Raw genomic sequence first — 21029 nt, forward strand, 5'->3', positions numbered from 1 at the left:
AGCTCATTATTCATATATTCAACAGATACTGAGTACTTATGAAGTGCTTGGCTCCATGGATATGATGGTGAAGACACAAGCCTTGCCTTCCTGCAGTGGGTATTCTAGATGGTACGACAGAAGGCCAGTACAGAAAAATGTGTTAAGTTTCTAAGCATGGATATATCTATAAACTTTTATTTTAAAGAAAAATTCTAAGAGTTGGGGTCTTCCTGAGACAGATTACCTTTGATGATAGAAATAATTTATTTCACATGTGCTGTTGCTATTGCTACTGTTCTCAATTCTTAATGCTTGGAATGCCACCATTTAAAAACTCTGGTTCAAATGTTATATATTTCATACTAACTGGATAAATAGTAGAACTGGCACAGAGGAGCTACGGCTACCCCTGATGTTTGACAAGAGGTAAAGAATATTTCACATTTCAAAGCTTAAAACCTTTCCTATTAAATAAAACTCCAAGAGCTTCTTCCCTCTTCCACCTAAAGTCACTTATTTTACCATAAATAAATCCTTTGGAAACCAGCATGAGACGCATTATCCTGTATGGTGGAAAACATCTGTAGATAATACCGCAATGCCTCTAAGTGATTCACTAAGTCTGACCATCCTAAATGTATCTATTGGCTGGTTTCCCTAAAGACCTTCCCACCAAACACAATACCTTCAGCTCAGCATATGAATCTTTAGCACAAGTTCATTCCATATGCAGATTTTTCAACTGTAGTGCGCATGCTCCCATTCTGTCAGGATAATTAGAGCCAGTACAAGTAGTTCTCATTCTGTAACCTAAAATCTACTACAAAAGAAAGTAGACACCAAGATACCAAAATCTTTCATGCTTACAGGCAAATGTATTCAGTTCCTTTCCAGGCAGGACATAGTAAGGTATCTTATATGCCTGCTATTTCTCTTCCTAATCAAGTTTGGGACAACCTCTGAGGGTCCACTCACGCTCCATGGTGAGCCATCTTGTACCATGTTCTGGTAAGTATCTTACATAGGGGACAAAGGAATATTCTTGCTGACCTAGAGATTAGTCAAGGGGGGAGTGTGGTGGGAGAAGAGTTAATGTCTACTGTCTCTTCCGTTGCCGTCAAGGTCATGGTGGGGCCATTATCCACTTGTACCAACAGATGCCTACAGAAGCCATTCAGATACGCCACGGCAGGGAGGAAGGCGAGGGAGAGGAGGACGAAGAGGAGAGGCTTTGCTATCCTATGACGGAGTGAAGAGGCCGCTGGCTGGAAAAACCAGGAGTAAGGAAGTGAAGTCATCCTCTTTAGGACGCCATACCAAGCAGAAAGCCTCCGAAAAATCCACCAGTCACTAGAACATTCTTCTTCACAAACGACACCACCTAGGAACAGAAGATAGCACAGTGGATTACTTTGCTGAGGATATTATTAGGAAGCAGGACGCAGATCAGAAGGTGAGATGACGTGTCTTTGGATAAGGTAGTGGCGGGGTGCTAGCGCACAGTGATCACATTCAAGGGATGCTTTTCAGACGGGACTTTGCAAAGAGAGAAGGCACCACATTCAGTAAACTGGTGTCTCCTCCAAACCTGTCCACACGTTCCTCCCGCCCACGCGTCTGTCCATCTATCCATACACGCTCCTCTGAAACCTTATTTTCTCACATTCCTACAGCTTCCCATGCATGTGCTCTATCGACCTCCATCCCAGAGGGAACTTTCTCCCAAGTGCTACCATAGAAAAGTATTCACGAGGGGAATACACCCTGTAGCCTGGCCTACTGGTTTCCTGAACTTAAGTACAGGGGTTCATCTCCCTAACCCCACCCCGACCTTTCCCACGCCACCACCCAGCCTCCTGGGACCCTCGAGCCCCCTCATTCCCACTGTGCCTGTGTCTTCACTCCTCCCCGACTTGGCTGGAACTATACTTCCCTATTTGACGCATTGTCTCTTGCCATCTGCCCTCAGGGGGAATGACAAAAATCATACAATTTCCTGACATAACCTCTTTCATTCGTCATCTTTACTCATTCCTCAACTTGCTACACCTTGGCTCTCAACTCCACCACCCGACTGTAACTGTTCTCGCAGAAATGACCAATGGCCTCCTTGCTGCTAAACACTAACCCGAACATTTTCATTTCCTGCTCCCCAAATATGAATACGGGCTCTCAGGGGGGACCAGCCACTCTCCCTGGGGCCTGTGAGAGGGCCAGGCCACAAAGAGGGATACTACAAACATTTGTGGAATGAACCAATTCCAAACCTTCTGGTTACTTTATATAAGTGCACACTGTAAGGCAACAGTTGGTTCTAATCAAACATTAACCTTATACTTTTTATTATATACATTCCTGTATCATTAAAGAAGTTTTCAACAATCATGTATTACTTTTGTAAATGTCTGAAAAATAAAAAAAATTTTTGAAGTGAAAAAAGTGTAAGTTTCATAACCTTGAGCTTGAGGAGGGATGGAAGGGAGGAAGGAGGAAGGACTTATCTAAGTGCACAAATGCCACGTTCCACTCTGGGCAACGGACAGCTTTCTTTATAAAAAATTTATTTATTTGAGGGGTTTTTTGTTCTTCTTTTCGAACTTTTCCATCTTACTACACTTTATTGAGGTATAATTTACATAAAGTAAGATGTGCTCATTTTTTCATTGAAATGTAGTTGATTTACAATGTTGTGTTTATTTCTGCTGTGCAGCAAAGTGATTCCATTGTACATATATATGCGTTCTTTTTCCTATTCTTTCCCATTCTGGTTTATCCCAGGATATTGAAGAGTTCCCTGTGCTCTACAGTAGGACCCTGTTGTGTATCCATCCTATAGATACTAGTTTGCATCTGCTGACCCCACACTCCCAGTCCCTCCCTCCCTCCCCCTTGGCAACCACAACTCTGTTCTCTATGTCTGTGAGTCTGCTTCTGTTTCATAGATTCATTTGTGTCATATTTTAGATTCCACATGTAAGTGATGTCATATGATATTTGTCTTTCTCTGTCTGACTTACTTCACTCAGTATGATAATCTCTATGTCCATCCATGTTGCTGCAAATGGCAAAATGTCATACTTTTATATGGCTGAGTAGTATTCTGGCAATGGACACCTTTGGCTGAGCACTCGCCACCACAAAGAATCGTCTTTTTCTTTTTTTCTTCTTTAAAGGGAATGTCATTTTTTTAAAAACAATATTTATTTATTTGGCTGCACCAGGTGTTAGTTGCGGCATGTGGGATCTTTAGTTGCGGCATGCGGGATCTAGTTCCCTGACCAGGGATTGAACCCAGGCCGCCGGCACTGGGAGCACAGAGTCTTAGCCACCGGACCAGGGAAGTTCCTCTGCTAAGTTATCTACCACTCATCTATGTGCTTTCCAACTTTCAAACATTTGCTAATATTTCTTGTCTCCTGGTATTCCCTTCCTGTTCTCTTGGTCCTTGTAGGTTTAACGAGGCACCTTCCTGACACCTTGATCCCGGTTTATTTCTCCCTGGTTAAGTGCACTTATATCTTTGGGACATTTGACATTTTTCCAAAGGTAATAAAGAAGTAACAAAATACATCCTTTTAAAAAAGAAGCCCTTCTCCTGTCCCTCCAGTATAATCTGACCTGATTTCATGCCTTAGAGATCAGAGGTTAGCAAACTATAGCCCGTGGGCCAAATCCAGCCAGTCACCTATTTTTATTTTATTTTATTTATTTATTTTTTTATTTTTTATTTTTTTTTTTTGCGGTACGCGGGCCTCTCACTGTTGTGGCCTCTCCCGTTGCGGAGCACAGGCTCCGGACGCGCAGGCTCAGCGGCCATGGCTCACGGGCCCAGTCTCTACGCGGCATGTGGGATCTTCCCGGACCGGGGCACGAACCCGCGTCCCCTGCATCGGCAGGCGGACTCTCAACCACTGCGCCACCAGGGAAGCCCGTCACCTATTTTTAAATAAACTTTCATTGCAACGCAGCCACACCCACCTGCCTACCCATCGTCTATGGCTGTTTTCACGCTACACAGTGGAGTTCAGTAGTGACAGAGATCACAATGCCTACAAAGCTGAAAATAGGTACCATCTGGCCCTTTACAAAAAAAGCTCATCAACCCCTGGGCTACACATTCTGGACGTTTCAGAGATGTGTGTGTATGGAGACAAAAATGTGACTGACTCAAAGTGATCAGAGTGGCTGTACAAGGTACATCTTCCCCCCCACCCCTCACGTGCCGCTCCAATCCCAACAAGAACTTCTTCAAGGGATGCTCGATCCACATATGTGCCGGTAGCACTTTGCACTCTCGCTCAGCAATAAATGTCACCAAACCTACTGGTCCTTGGTCCTTGTAGGTTTAACCTTTTAAATTGCCACTGAGGTGAGGATATTCCATCTGAGGCTGACATATTGGTGTGTCTACCCCATTTTTTACACACAAAGGTGTCTGCACCCTTCACACACTGCACAGGAACAAAACAAGTCTCACCTCGTCTGCTTTGCTTTTGACCTCCGCAGGTGTCTGGCTGCCCTTGCGGACCTTCAGCTGCTCCTTGGCTTTCTTCATGTCCCGCTCTACCCGCTTCCAGTCCACTTTGATGTAGCCAGTATGGTTTGCAAGCTTTAGTTTAAAAAACGACAGCAATAAAGGAGAAACACAGGATAAATCACTGAAATATGTTACCAAAAATCCTTCTGAGTTTCTATCTTTGGAGATATTTGCCGTCCAGTTTTTTGTATTTCAACGACATTCACTCCACATCTACTGAGCACCCACCCTATGTGCGAGGCCCTATGCCTGTCAACGGAAATCCACACACTGGCCTTCGGTGACTGCTGGCAACTCTTTTACTTTATTTATACTCTTACCCATCTCGATAAAATTTCAAGTGAGCTTAAAAAAATTAAATGGTAAATGAAAATCAGAACTGGAAGTCAAGATGTAAAGTAAAGAAACCTTAAAGGCGACATAAGCCTGAGTTTCTCAACAATGTGAACAGGGCAAGGGTGTCATGTAGTAATCACTGCTGCTCAGAAAGAAATCACAGAGATTTCTCATGAGCGATTTCTTGTAAGGGAGAAGCACATCCAAATATACCTACAGAACATGGCTACTTCCCTTGCTCAAGACAGCAGGCACGCACACACACACACTCAGTGAGAAGCATTTCATAAAGAATGTGCGAACAGGATAAAACTCATTCACACATGGAGTTTCCTGATGGATTAGTGTTACCCAGGGAACGAAGAGACTGATTAGGCCATCAGTCAATCCTCCATGTGTATCACTTCTCTCCTCCAAATTTCTGATATGATAAATCATAACTCCCTGGATAGCTCAAAATATCTAAAACTGAAATTCTTCTCCACTGTCTAGTCAGTTGCTCTCCCTCTAGTCTCTCTTTTAGTTAACAGCACCAACCAACTAATCAGTCACCCAAACCAGGCTGGAGAAAATATCTGCAATATATCTAACAAACAAAACATTAATACTTATAAAAAGTGAAGTTCTTCTGGAGATCAGTAAGGAAAAAACCCCATTTGAAAAACGGGTAAAGGCAACTCACAAAACAAAGTGGTCAACAAAAGGGAGAAGTTCAACTTCACAAGGAATCAAGGAAATTAACACTAAAATTACTGAGTTGCTATACTTTCTTTATCAGATTGGAGATGAGTAAAACACTGAAAATATACAGTGTTGATAAGGATGTGGGAAATGGACACTCCTATCACACCCTTACTGAGTGTTCACCAGCAGCCTTTTAGGAGAGCCATTCGGCTTCATCCGCCAACACTGAAACTGCACGTGCCATTATGCTATACCCAGAATGGCAGCTCGTCACGGCAGCTTTACCGGAAATAAAGCAAATGTCCATCCGCACATGAATGAATAAGCAAGTTGTGTCATGTTTACACAAGATGTTGCTCAGTACTAAAAAGAACAGACTACTTGTAGCAGCAATATAGCTGCATCTCAAAAATCGTACACTACATTCAAGTTCCGATTCTGTTACTCCACCCTGTCTCTCCCACACGACGAAGTACACTGAACAGCTACTTGGGGGCTCTGAAGGAAATAAGAGCATCTGACTGGAGAAGCCCAGAGCCGTGTAGTTCCCATATTTGCTAAGGTATCACCTGGCCTAGACTTCAGGCAGGACTCAGAAACATTCTGACAAAATTCCACACACATTCCCGTAAAAGCTCTTGGAAAAACAGAAACAGGGAGAACTTCCTCAACTTGCTAAAGAGCATCTACAAACATACAGCTAACGTCAATCATACTTACTGGTGAAAGACTGAATACTTTCATCCAATGTTAACAAAAAGGCAAGGATGTCTACTGTCTCTATTCCTATTCAACGCTGTGCTGGAAATGAAGTCATAGTGCAACAAGGAAGAACATAAGGTAAGAGGCGTCCAGATCAGAAAGGAAGATGTCAAAATGTCACTATTTGTAGACATGTTTGTCTACATAATTTCAAAGAATCCAACAAAAAACAAAAACTCCTACACACAAAAAGCGAGTTTAGCAAGGCTGTACACTACAAGATAAACACACAAAATAAATTGTATTTCTATATGCTAGCAATTTGAATTGGAAATGGAAATGAAATTTATGGTTTTACAATAGCTGCAAAATAATCGAATACTAGGTACAAATCTAAACAAAAATCATATAGGATCTGTACACTGAAAACTACAAAATGTCTGTTGAAGAAAGAACTCAAAGAGAAATGATTAAGCCAGAGTTATTGCAATCCCAATCCCAGCAAGCTGTTTTACAGATATGTAAACAAGCTGGTTCTAAAATGTGTATGAAAAGACAAAGGAACTAGAACAGCCAAAACGATTTTGAAAAAGAACAGAGTTGGAGGAATCACACTACCTGATTTTACAGCAATCAAGACAGTGTGGTATTGGAGAAGACACACAGATTAATAGGACAGAATAAAAAGTACAGAAACAGACAATCCAATTTAAAAGCGGACAAAAGACCTGAATAGATACTTCACCAAAAAGGAGATCTGGACAGTAAATAAACACATGAAAAGATGTTCTACATCAGTAGTTGTATCACTCGGAGTCCAACTGGGAGACAGCTTTAGGGCTCAGGGTGAGCGCCTGGGGAAAAGCACAAGAGCAACTAAAGCTCTTACAACGCATCTAGGAATAAAACTGAACCACAGATGGACCAGATCTATATGGAAAAAACAAGAGAAGTCTAGGCAAAGACATTAAAGAAGACCTAAATAAATGGAGACGAAGCCTGTGTTCACAGCTAGATGATACAATATCATAAAAGATATTAATTCTCCCCCAATTTATCTATATGGTTCCCATGCAATTCCAGTCAAACATTTTTCTTATTACTCTTTTTTTTCCCCTCTTTTTGGGTGCACCGTGCGGCACACGGGATCTTAGTTCCCCAACCAGGGATCGAACCCACGCCCCCTGCAATAGCAGCGCGGACAGAGTCTTAACCACTGGACTGCCAGGGAAGTCCCCCAATGAAAATTTAAACAGAATCTTTGAAAGGAATTGACGAGCCTGTTGTAAAGTTTAGATGGAGAAGCAAAAGTACGAAAGCAGCCACGACGATCCTGAAGAATACGTGGAGGACCTTGTCTTGCCCACTATCAAGGCTCAGCAGATACAGGAAGGAGAGTCAGAGCCACACGTATATGAACTTTGATGTATGATAAAGGCAACGGTACAAATATTGAGAAAAGGAAGACTTATTCACTAAATGCTGCTGGGACAACAATCCGGATGAAAGGAAACTGGATCCTTATGTCAAACCACACCCCTGATCTCCCAACATCGTGACTACCCCGGTGACAGGGCACATGCGTGCACAGCACAGACCCCCATGTCTTACCTGCACTGCACTCCTTGCACATCTGACCCAAGCAGTACCAGAATCCCAGTGCAAGGGTCCTTCCTGGAGATTATTCTAATGCCCATTACTTCTGTCAGTCAGAACCCCCAAAAGAAACAGAGGGTGCACTCAGATTAAGGCATTTCAAAGCAATATGAAGATACTCAGGGAAACCACAGGGACAGAACAGGATTGTGGGTCTAGTGCAAGAGAGCTGTCACTGCACTTGCATCTGAAGGGGTGCGAGGAAGGAAAGATGACTGCAACCCAGAAGGCAACAGGAGGGGTGAGGAGGGGCCTGTCTGCTAACAGCCACAGGGAGGGAGCCAAGAAGCTACGCAGGGAACGGGTCCGGGGGCAGCTGCTGGTGCCTTGCTAGTCACAAGCAGGATGCTGCCAGAGTGATGCTATGGAGTTCCCAGGCTTGGGCAGAAAAGGGCGGGCAGCTTTCACCATGTTTCTGAAACAAGGGCGCTTGGAGAACTGAGGCCGCAGGAGGAGCTGAGACCCGAGTGAGGGAGGGGAGGGAGAGGCCTGGACCCGCCCCAGCTCCCTGCTCACCCAGCTCCAGTCACCTCTGGCTAGAACCCCTTGAGGCTGCCAGCCCAAGCGCCCACCCTCCCCTCCCCGAATTGCTGATGCACAGAAACTGAGATGATAAAAGATGGTCACTTTAAGCATTGGCTTTTGAGGGCGTCTGTGATGCAGTGATGCTGTACCACACCCGCCCCGGCCCTCCAGTCATAAGCGGGCCTCTTCTGGCCTCTTCCACACACTTCATTTTCACCTGACGCATCTGGAAAACTCACTCAAATTGTGATTCTAACGTGGGACGACCTCACTAAAACGAGGGCTGCTACCTTCGAGAGGAGACAAAGAGCTGTGGATCCGGACACTCCAGCTTGACTGCACCTCAGAATCACCTGCAACTTTAAAAATACTCCGATATACAAGCAGGCCTACTGCCCGTGAAATCAGACGGAGGTGGGGGGCAGGCCCCAAGCATCAGTGTTCTATAAAATTCCCAGGTGATTCCAACGTGGAGTCAGGTTTGCAAACCAACTGTACACACACAGCCTCAGGGAGCCAGCAGCCAGTGGTTCAAAACAAACTCCACGCCACGGGCCAGCAGAGGCCATCTGACCAGTGTCATTTGGCCCTCATGTCTCTCATCGACTTTGTGTCTAAGAATAAATCATATCACAGGGCGCTTGCGTCACACCTGGGATTTCCGAAATCACCCTTGCTTCATACTTCAAGTGGTCTTGAAAACCCTGGAAGGGAGCTAAGGAATATGCACGTGTCCCCATGTTATAAGTGGCAAGCTGTAATCCACCTAGTAATTGAAGAAGTCTGACTCAGAAGGTTACTAGCATTTCAAATGGTACGTGAAACCAGGGAAAGACTCCACATACAGACCTGAAGCAGGAAAAATCCACCTCCCAGAGCTGTGGCAGCCAGCCTTCCAACCTTCTGGAATATGAAACCAGTGCACCTACAAAAATCAAGTTAACAAGCTGTCAGACAAACACAAGCATGGACTTCTAACAACATTCAGAGCCTGCTTACCTTGGGATGGCCCAGCTCCTTCCTACTCCAGGCATAAAGCCCGTCCCCTCCAGAACGAGGGAACGGCAGAGGCTCCAAGCTCACGAAGACCCTGACTCGGATCTTGGCTCTACTACTCACTTCATTTTGTGGTCTTGAGCAAATCCCTTAAACTCCCAAGCCGTGTTTTTAAAAGATGACTCTGGCCACACTGCGGAGAATGGATCAACACAGGAAAGGATAAAGCAGAGACTCCAGTCAGCAATATGGAAGAGAAACGGCGGCAAGGAGGGCGCAGCCCTGAAGCGAGTAAACACATGACTGTGTATGAGGCCAGAGTGGTCGCATGGGATAAGGGACAGGCTCTCAGTGCCATCTTCTCTGGTCGGCACATGGCTCTTGACAGAAAACTCTGCCCTGAAGACGGCTTATAAAGCCCTACACTTACATCCAGTCTCCCTTTACCTCTCTGCCCTCATTTTCTACCACCTACTGCTTGGTACACTTCAGTAGGAGAAAAAATATATCAATATCAATAAAACATTGCATGGAGGACCTCACAAGGATTTTAAATGTTTTTAAACAAAAGCTAGGTATATCTCAGAAGGGACTCCTAAACTGGAGGAATGATAGGACTAGTAAATAACCCATTAGGACTCATCTCAGTTCTTAAATGTGAGTATAAGCTGAAGTAAACTGCCTGTACCCTGTATCCACTGGCCCTAAGTCCCTGACATGAAGGCATTAACTGACATTTTGCAGCTAAGATTCACTCATGATAAAGGCAACCAACTGGATCGTCAACTAGCTCTTATTTCTCCGATCTTTTTTTCAAAAACCCAACATGGATAAACGTGCTTTTCCCCTCCAAAGAAATTTGGGAGAAAAAAATGAAGTATATATAAACTCCAGCAATTTTCTTCTCAGTCTCTTTTATCTTTAAAATTAGTTCTATAGAGTAAGGTACAGAACACATGTGGAATTTTTTTAAAGCGATGTGTAAATGTGTCCCAGAACAAGAATCAAGACTCAATTATATAAGAATAAAAAAGATATTTAGCACCCAATAAGGTAAAATTCACAATACTGCCATCCCATTAAAAACTACCAGGCAGGCAAAGCAGGAAAACAGACCCATAATGATAAAAAACGAAATCAACTGAAAGCAACCTAGAAATGGCACAAATGACAGAATGCTGACAAAAACATCAGAAGTGATTATGATTGTATTCCATGTTCAAGAAGCTGGAGGAAAGATTCCACATAATAAGTAGGGACAAGGAACATATTTTAAAAGGATACAAATCAAACTTCTACAGATGAAAACTATATGTCTGAGATGAACACTGTACTTGATGGAACTAACAGCAGTTTAGATACTGTAGAAGTAAAGATCAGTAAACATGACATAGCAATAAAAACTATCAAAATGAAACAGAAAAATACATGAACATGGCAGTAATATTGAACTATAGTTATACACTGGGGAAAACTGAAGGATGGGCTCTCTGGACTTTTTTTTTTGCATTTTTAAAAATTTATTTATTTTTGGCTGTGTTAGGTCTTCGTCACTGCGCACGGGCTTTCTCTAGTGGTGGTAAGCAGGGGCTACTCTTTGCTGGGGTGCAGGCTTCTCATTGCGGTGGCTTCTCTTGTTGCAGAGCACAGGCTCTAGGCACGCAGGCTTCAGTAGTTGTGGCATGCGGGCTCTAGAGCGCAGGCTCAGTATCTGTGGTGCAGAGACTCTCTGGATTATTTTTAACAAGCACCTGTGAATCTATAGTTATCCCAAAATAAAAAGTTAAAAAAAATAAAACAGTGTCAGTGAACTACAGGAAAATTTCAAGCAGTGTAATAATATGTCTAACTAGAACTGTTGAAGGATAGAAAATATTTGAATAAATAATGAGAAAATATTCTAAATTTGATGAAAACTGTAAATTGATAGATCCAAACAGCTTAATGAACTCAAAGCACAAAACAAATAATAAGTATCTTAAAAGCAGCCTGAAAGGCGGGGGGAGGGACATATTAGGTACAGAGGAATAAAATTCAGAGATAGCACATTTCTCATAGAAAATAATGCAAGACAAAAGATAATGGAACATTCTTAAAGTACTGGGGGAAGAAACAACCCTGTCACTCTGGAATTCTATACCCAGTAAAAATATCTTTCAAAAAACAAAGATGAAATGAAGACCTTTCTCAGATATACAAAAGCTGAAAAATAAATCATCACCAGCAGCCCAAAAGTACAAAGAATGTTAAAAGTGGAGGAAAATATACCAGATGGAAATCTGGATACACACAAAAGCATGATGAGTACAAGAAATAAACTATACGGGTAAATACAAAAGGTTTCATTTTCATTATTTAAAAATATAAGAATTCAATATTTAATGAAAAAATGTAAAGGTTAAATGTATGATAATGAAAACCAAGGGTAAAATGGAAGTATACTGTTTTATTTTTTTTTTAAGATTTGTTTCATGTGGACCATTCTTTTTTTTTTTTTTTTTTTTTTCCGGACACGCAGGCTCAGCGGCCATGGCTCATGGGCCCAGCCGCTCCACGGCTCGTGGGATCCTCCTGGACCAGGGCACGAACCCGTGCCCCTGCATCGGCAGGTGGACTCTCAACCACTGCACCACCAGGGAAGCCCTGATGTGGACCATTCTTGAAGTCATTATTGAATTTGTTACAATACTGCTTCTGTTTTATGTTTCTGGTTTTTTGACTGTGAGGCATGTGGGATCCTAGCTCCCTGACCAGGGACTGTACCTACACCCCCTGCACTGGAAGGCAGAGTCTTAACCACTGGACCACCAGGGAAGTCCCAGAAGTATACTATTGTAAGAGCATTACACGCTACATGAAGTGGCATATCTATTGATGATAGACTGTGGTAAGTAAAAGATACATCCTATAAACCCTAAAGCAACCATTAAAATTACACAATTAAGAGACACAGAATTATGAAAAATATGTGATTCAAGCAACGAAAGAACAAAAAAGAACGAATAAACTGGACTTCATAAAAATTAAAAACTTTTGTCCATCAAAGGACATTATCAAGAAAGTGGAAAGACAACTTAAAGAATAGAAGAAAATATCTGCAATCATGTCTGGTAAGAATCTAATATCAAAAACATATAAAAAATTCTTACAACTCAAGAACAGAAAGACAAACAACTCAATTTCTCCAAAGCAGATGTACAGATGGCCAACAAACACATGAAAAGATGCTCAACATCGTTAGTCACCACTTCACACCCATGTCATGCCCACTAAGGTGGCTAATATATATTAAAATGGTTTTTTTAAATGAAAATAATAAGTGTTGGCGAGATGTAGCCATAACAAGGAAAGAAGTCCTGACACACACTGCAACGTGAATGAACATCAAAAACACGATGCTCAGGAGGCTTCCCTGGCAGTCCAGTGGTTAAGACACCCTGCTTCCACTGCAGGGGGCACAGGTTCAATCCCAGGTCGGGGAACTAAGTTCTTGCATGCCACTCGGTGCAGTCCCAAAAAAACAGAACAAAACAAAACAAAACATGATACTCAGTGAAAGAAGCCAGACATACAAGGTCACATATTGTATGATTCTATTTATATAAAATATTCAGAATAGGTAAATCCATAGAAACAGAAAGCAGACAGATGGTTGCCAAGGGCTGGGGAGAGGGGAGAATGGGGAGTAACTGCTCAGCAGGGATGGGGTTTATTTTGGAGTGATGAAAATGTTTTGACCCTAGAGAGAGGCAGTGGTTACACAAAGGTGTGAATGTACTAAATGCCACTTTCATGTTACGTAAATTTCACCTTAATTAAAAAATGTACATATATATACACATACACAGTAGACCTATTTTTATTACACACACGTATATTTGATCCAAAAGAAAATAAAGAACAGAACACCAAGATGGTAAATTTAAACCCAATGATAACAAAAATAAACTTAAAGGTAAATAGTCTAAGCACCCTAATTAAAATGAAAAGATTGTAAAATTGGATTAAAAAAAGGAAGACCCACCTATATGCTGCCTATAAGAAACCATTTTAAAGAACTGTTTTTAAAAAAATATTTATGTATGTACGTATGTATTTATCTTGGCCGCGCCAGGTCTTAGTTGCAGCACTGGGAATCTTCGTTGCAGCATGTTTAGTTGCAGCATGTGGGATCTTTAGTTGCGGCATGCAGACTTCTTAGTTGCAGCATGTGGGCTCTTAGTTGCAGCATGCGGTGCGAACTTCTTGGCTGTGACATGCATGCAGGATCTAGCTCCCCGATCAGGGATCAAACCCGGGCCCCCTGCGTTGGGAACGCAGTCTTACCCACTGGACCACCAGGGAAGTCCCAAGAAACCCATTTTAAACATACAGACTCCACTCTCCTGAACTTTGCCCCATGTGCCTCTTCCTTTGGCTGATTTTGTTTTTAATATTTATTTATTTATGGTTGTGTTGGGTCTCAGTTGCAGCCCTTGGGATCTTTCATTGCGGCCCTTGGTGTCTTTCATGGCAACACGCGGGCTTCTCTCTAGTAGTTGCGGTGCACGGGCTTAGCTGCTCCACGGCATGTGGGATCTTCCCAGACCAGGGCTCAAACCCGTGTCCCCTGCATTGGAAGGCAGATTCTTAACCACTGTGCCACCAGGGAAGCCCTTGGCTGCTTTTAATCTGTATCCTTTTGCTGTAAAAAATCGTGACCATGAGTATACCAGCTCTCAGTGGGTTCTGTGGATTCTCCTAGGGAATTATCAAACATGAGGGTAGTCTTAGGGACCCCCAAACTCTGCGAACTAGTAAGTGACTTTGGCAAGATTGCAGTATACAGGATCAATATACAAAAATCAATTGCATTTCTATAATATAAGCAATGCACAATGAGAAAGTGAAATTTTAAAAGTAACAGCATTTACAATAACATCAAAAATATGAAATATTTAGCGATAAATCTGATATAAGATGTGAAAGACCTACCTACAAAGCATTGTTGAGAGAAATTAAAAGAAACCGAAACAGGGAATTCCCTGGCAGTCCAGTGGTTAGGACTCAGAGCTTTCACTGTTGAGGGTGTGGGTTCAATCCCTAGTCGGGGAACTAAGATCCTGTAAGCTGCACGGCACAGTCAAATGGAGAGATAAACCATGTTTATGGATCAATGCAATCCCAGTCAAAATCTCACCAGGCTTTTTGTAGAAATCAGCAGCAAGCTGATTCTAAAATTCATATGAAAATGCTAAGTACCTAGAACAGTCAAATCAACTCTGAAAAGCAACAGAGTTGTAAGATTTACACTACCTGATTCATGACTTATTATAAAGTTACAGTAATCAAAACAGTGTGATATTAGCACGAAGACAGACAAATCAGTTTAACAAAGAAGACATATAGTCAATTGATTTTCACCATAAGTACAAAGGCAATTCAGTGTAGAGGAGGATAGTCTTTCAACATATCATGTGGGCACAATCAGATGTCCATATGCAAAAAAAAAGACCTTGGATTCCTACCTTACAAGATATACAATAAGTAAATCAAAATGGATCATGGAACTAAATGAAAAATCTGAACCTATATATCATATAGAAGAAAACATCGAAGAAAATCTTGGTGACCCTGGATTAGGCAAATATTGTCAGACATGACCCAAAAAGCTAGAGCTATAAAACAGAGTTGATAAATTGTATGTCAAGATTAAGAACTTCTGTTCTTTGAAAGACATTGTCAAGATAATAAGCTACAGAGTAGAAGATTATATTTGCAAATCACATATCTAAGACTTGTATCCAGAATACATAAAGAACTCTCACAACTCAGTAGTGAGAGAAAACCAACTCTCCAATAAAAATATGCAGAAAATATCTAAACAGATACCTCACCAAAGACATATGGATAGCAAAAATAAGCTCATGAAAAGATACTCAACATCATTATCCATCAGGAAAATGTAAATTAAAACCACAATGAGGGCTTCCCTGGTGGCGCAGTGGTTGAGAGTCCGCCTGCCGATGCAGGGGACACAGGTTCGTGCCCCGGTCCAGGAGGGTCCCACATGCCGCGGAGCGGCTGGGCCCGTGAGCCATGGCCGCTGGGCCTGCGGGTCTAGAGCCTGTGCTCCGCGGCGGGAGAGGCCACAGCAGTGAGAGGTCCGCGTACCACAATAAAAAAACAAAAACAAAAACAAAAAAATACAATGAGATATCACTTCACAGCCACTAGGATGGTTGTAATCAAAAGGACATTATGCCAGAAACAGACTGAAAGATATATAAAACAAACTAGTGTTTACCAGTGGGCAGAGGGAAGTGGGGAGGGGCAAGATAGGGGTAGGGGATTAAGAACTATAAACTACTATGTATAAAATAGATAAGCAACAAGGATATGTTGTATAGCACAGGGAAGTATAGCCATTATCTTATAATAACTTTTAATGGAGTATAATCTGCAAAAATACTGAATCACTACACTGCAACCTGAAACTAATATAACACTGTAAATCAATTATACTTCAAAAAAAAGACATTATGCCAAGTGTTAGTGCGGAGGTAGAGAAACTGGAACCCTCATACACTGCTAGGGGAGATGTAAGATGTAAGACAATACTTTAGAAAACTGCTTGGCAGGTTCTTAAAAAGTTAAGACATTCACCTACTATGACTCAGCCTAACTCTTTCTAGATATTTACCCCAAAGAAATGAAAGCATATGTTCATACGAAGACTTGTACACGAATGTTAACAGCATTTTAGCCCAAAAGTGCAAACAAACCAACATTCATCAAAGGGGAATGGATAAACGGCAGCACAGATGAACCTCGAAATTAGTGAAAGAAGCCAAACAAACAAGATACATACTGTATAATTCCATTTATATATAATTCTAGAAGATGCAACGTGATCTACAGTGATAGAAAGCACTTACTATGTGGCCCTGGTCAAGTAAACCTTTCTAAGCCTTAGTTTCTATTAAATGAGGATAGATAATAACAGTAACAATTTCAGAGCTGTGAGAAGGAAATGAGATACCTATAGAAATATCTAAAGCAGTACCTGGCATGTAGTAAATACTCACTGTGTGGAACCATTAAATAGCACTTTAGCATTATGTTTATTAAATGATCAATTTCACAAGTCAATGTATTTTCATTGCTTAAAAGAGATGGTTCCTATAACCCCAACACTGGGTCATGCAAAAAAAGATACTGGACATTTTTACATCACTTACCAGCCAGTGACACCTCCAATTAACAGCTGGGTTGCCACGCTATACTTTTCAGCTGAAGGCCCAGATTCCTGCCCAAACAGCTTGCGCCACCATGGCTGCTTTTTAGCAAGTTCTGCAAGATCCAGTGACTCAAATTTTCCCTCAAAGTTTCCTACAAGAATTAAGATACTGAATAAGAAAAGTTACTTTTACAATAAATCACTAACATTCCTAACCTAGATTAAGAGATTTTTAAGGAAACAGAGACAGTTGTAATATGGACATCTAAATATTAATCTATTTTAAAGAGTAAACTGACTCTGAAATTCTGACCAGCAACTTTTGAAAATCAGACTAAAATCAACAAATATCTCAGAGGAAAAAAACCTAGACAATTTAGAATCAGTACTCCAGTTTTTCCCCTGAAATTTAAAAACAGCCAAAAGGACCTAGGAAAAACTGGTAGTAATACTTAATAATGCATCCTAAATGAAATGGGTTTTCTTCATTTGCCTCTCCTTTTCAGGAGTAACTCAATACTATTCAATAGCCCACAAATTCTCAGTACTATGTGTATCTCCAGTGATTATAAAGATAGGAGGTAACCCTGAGAAAACCATAATTCAAAAAGAGACATGTACCACAATGTTCACTGCAGCACTATTTACAATAGCCAGGACATGGAGGCAACCTAAGTGTCCATCAACAGATGAAGGGATAAAGAAGATGTGGCACATATACACAATGGAATATTACTCAGCCATAAAAAGAAACGAAATTGAGTTATTTGTAGTGAGGTGGATGGACCTAGAGTCTGTCATACAGAGTGAAGTCAGAAAGAGAAAAACAAATACCATATGCTAACTCACATATATGGAGTCTAAAAAAATGGTACTGATGAACCTAGTGGCAGAGCAGGATAGAGAAGAAAAAAAATGTCATGAAGAACCTAGGGATAAGACAGGAATAAAGACACAGACCTACTAGAGAATGGACTTGAGGACACGGGAAGGGGGAAGGGTAAGCTGGGATAAGTGAGAGAGTGGCATGGACATATATACACTACCAAGTGTAAAACAGATAGCTAGTGGGAAGCAGCCGCATAGCACAGGGAGATCAGCTCGGTGCTTTGTGACCACCTAGAGGGGTGGGATAGGGAGGGTGGGAGGGAGGGGGACGCAAGAGGGAAGAGATATGGGAACTTATGTATATGTATAACTGATTCACTTTGTTATAAAGCAGAAACTAACACACCATTGTAAAGCAATTATACTCCAATAAAGACATTAAGAAAAAGAGGTAACATTTAATTGAGCTGTTACTATTTACCAGGCAATGTGCTAAGGAATAAACATGTATATATAATTAAATCCACAGAACAAAGTAGGTACAGAACAAGGTACTATTTATTAACTCCATTTTGTAATTAAGAAGTAGAGGCTCAGAGGGTGATTTATTTGTCCCAAAAGGGAAAGAGTTAACAAAATGTCTAATCCCTCTCTCTGTGGGAAAATAAATTTAGTGAAAGAGGCAAAAGAACTCTACACTGTAAATGAGGAAACACTGCAGAGTTGCAATCTCAGTCAAAAAGTAAGTTTTTATCTAGAAATTGAGAAGCTGGCTCTAAGATTTATATGGAAGTACAAAGGGCCTAGAGTAGTATTCCAGTCACTATGGCTGTACAACAAATTACCCCAAAACTTCATTCACAGAGCAAAACAATCACTTTTATACTCCCAGACTCTATGGATTAGGAATTCAGACAGGATACAGCTCATCCCTGTTCCATATGTCTGTGGCTTCAGCTGGAAGAATTACAGGCAGGCGTCTGGAATCATCTACTACATTCACACATACAGGCTGCCTTGCTCTGGGTTAGTTTGGGCTTCCTTACAGCATGGTGGCTAGGGTCAAGGCTGCCTGTCCCAAGAAAGGGAGTAAGAGAGTAAGGAAACTCAAGGGCTCAGCAGAAGCTATATTACCATTTAAGACCTAGCCTCCAAAGCCATGCAGTGTTACTTCCACTGTATTCTGTTGCAGCAGTCACAAACTTCCACTCAGATTCGAGAGGGAATATAGACCCCAGTACTCAGCAGGAGGAGTGTCAAAGTCACACAGAAAAAAACAGCATATGGAATGGGGAGATATTGCTGCAATCACTTAGGAAAATACAGTGTGCCACCAGTGGCCAAAACAATTGTGGGGGAAAAAGCAACAAAGTTCAAAGAATCTCAAGACTTCTTATAAAACTACAGTAACACACAGGTAACTAATTTCAAGACTTAGAAAAGTACCCTATTTGACACAGTGTAGAACTGACCTAAGCATATAAAAATATATCAGTGGAAGAGAATATAGAGTCTAGAAGTAGATCTACACATACAGTCATTTGATTTTCACATGGCACCAAAGTTATTCAATAGGGAAAGAAAGTCCTTTCAACAAATTGTGTTAGAACTATTAGGTATGTGTATTAAACAAACAAAAAAACCCTCAATCCCTACTTTACACAATCACAAAATATAACTGAAGAATTAATTCAAGATGGACCATAGATACTAATTTAGCAAAGCCAAAATATGGATGTTTAAGGAACTGGGCCTTCTACGGCCTCACAAGTAGTTAAATGAAAATTTTTGTTCTAACGTAACCGCAAAACATTACTGCTGTGTTGAAGAAGAAACTCTCTCCCTGGGTTAAAGAACATCACTGAAAACAAGAATGAGTTTTGAGTTTTGTTTTAATGTCATTTTAACAAGCTCCTTAGCTCAATAGAGGGCTCCAGCCAAAAGGGATCAAATCACAGACACTGAGTTCACCCAAAGTCACTCAGTCATTCAACACACACTGCTAAGCACTATACCGACCAGTCAGCAGCCTTGCTTGTGAGCCCAGGAGAGCAATGATTACAGTATTATGTGATCATCAATATGATAAAGATTGAAATTCCTAATGTCAGCCTCAAAGTTTCTCCCACCAATTTCCTAGGTGCAAATATCTGAGCAAACTATACATTTTAACTAAATAAGGGCAGTCTGCTCTGCAGGAAAATAATTCCATTGTGCATTCCAACACCTTTGGGTCACCTCAATTCAGGTGTGCTGGTAAACGGTTTGGTTTGTTTTAGATTTTTTTTTAATCTGGACCATTTTCAAAGTTTTTATTGAATTTGTTACAATATTGCTTCTGTTTTATGCTTTGGCTTTTTGGCTAGGAGGCACGTGGGACCTTAGTTCCCCCATCGGGGATGGAACCTGCACCCCCTGCACTGGAAGGTGAAGGCGTAACCACTGGACCGCCAGTGAAGTCCCCAGGTAAACGTTTCACAAGCGCGCTGGGGTGGGGGGAGGGCTGACTAGTAGTGTATACCAACATCCAGGGTGTGACGTCACTGACGTGTGACAGCGCTGAATGCGGAGCTGGCAAGAGACGCGGCTTATCACGCTACGTTATTTCCACCACACAGACACAACAGATGTCCAGAACCTCAAGAGTACAGATAATAACTAAACATGGCAAACAATAAGGAAGTAATGAATTTTGAGCATTTTCACCCTGTTTTTAACATAATTTATGTAATTTTAAATTTATATAATTGAGTTTTTGATAATGGTTCTGTGAGCCAGTACTGAACTGAACATAGCCTGAAGCATTCAAAGAAGTAGGATAAGAAGCACAACTGAAAGACGTGGTCCACTGTGTATTTTATTACAGGCTTTTTTTTCACGGACTCTCCCCTTCACTACGCGGACTAAATAGGCGATTTCCAAGAACCATACCACGTGTACTCTTTCAAAACCATCAATAGCACAAGTAGAGGCGGCCTGCACGCGGAAAGACGCCGGCCCGGTGTTTGAAAAGACACTCCAAAGGGACAAAGACGCTGCCTTAGTCTCAAGGTGCCAGAGTGCTTCCGGGAACAGGGACAAAATGTCTCCAGGCCGAGGCTGTCGGGGGCGGGGCCGGAAGGCGGAGGAGCCCGGCCGGAGTCAACAGCGAGGGCAAGTCCGGCTCCAGCCCGGCCACTGACCTTGGCCGGACCTCGGGAGCGGCCGGGCCACAGAGGAGCTCCAGGCGCCCGCCCCGCCCCTGCGGCGCTCGGGCCCCCCAGGGGCACTGCTGGGCCTGGGAGGCGCGGAGCCCGTCTCTTCCGGAGCCCGGGAAGTCGGCTCCTCGCGGCGCCACCGGCGAGCGCCCGTCCTTACCTTGACTGGCTGCGGCCATTTCGGCGAGCTCGTCTCGCGATGACACCTGTAGGGGCTCGGCTCGGTAAGGCGCGGAGTGGCGCGCCACCGTCGGCGCTAGCTGGCTTCCGGCACGTGGGGTAGATGTTTCCATTCCCACGGCGGCGGCGGAAGAGGCGGGGCGGGGCGGGGCGGGGCACGGGGCGGCTAGTCCCCTTCCCCGGGCGC

General features: G+C 42.3%; 2 protein-coding genes across 2 annotated transcripts in view; one reads left to right on the plus strand and one right to left on the minus strand.

Moving 5' to 3' along the window:
• Positions 1–837: 837 nt before the first annotated feature.
• On the minus strand, positions 838–20979 carry FUNDC2 (FUN14 domain containing 2). The gene is made up of 5 exons (XM_004315066.4): positions 20823–20979; positions 16639–16789; positions 9272–9347; positions 4460–4591; positions 838–1363 (listed from the first exon to the last, which is right to left on the minus strand). The coding sequence occupies exons 1-5, from the start codon at positions 20953–20955 to the stop codon at positions 1286–1288; spliced, it is 570 nt and encodes a 189-aa protein (XP_004315114.2). The 5' UTR covers positions 20956–20979; the 3' UTR covers positions 838–1285.
• F8 (coagulation factor VIII) overlaps positions 20583–21029 on the plus strand; it is a 122745-nt gene continuing 122298 nt past the window's right edge. Inside the window, exon 1 of the mRNA XM_073798755.1 lies at positions 20583–20886. The gene's annotated coding sequence lies outside the window, so the exon portion shown is untranslated. The remainder of the gene's footprint in view (positions 20887–21029) is intronic.

This window comes from Tursiops truncatus, chromosome X, assembly GCF_011762595.2.
Source record: "Tursiops truncatus isolate mTurTru1 chromosome X, mTurTru1.mat.Y, whole genome shotgun sequence".
Classification (NCBI taxonomy): Eukaryota; Metazoa; Chordata; class Mammalia; order Artiodactyla; family Delphinidae; genus Tursiops; species Tursiops truncatus.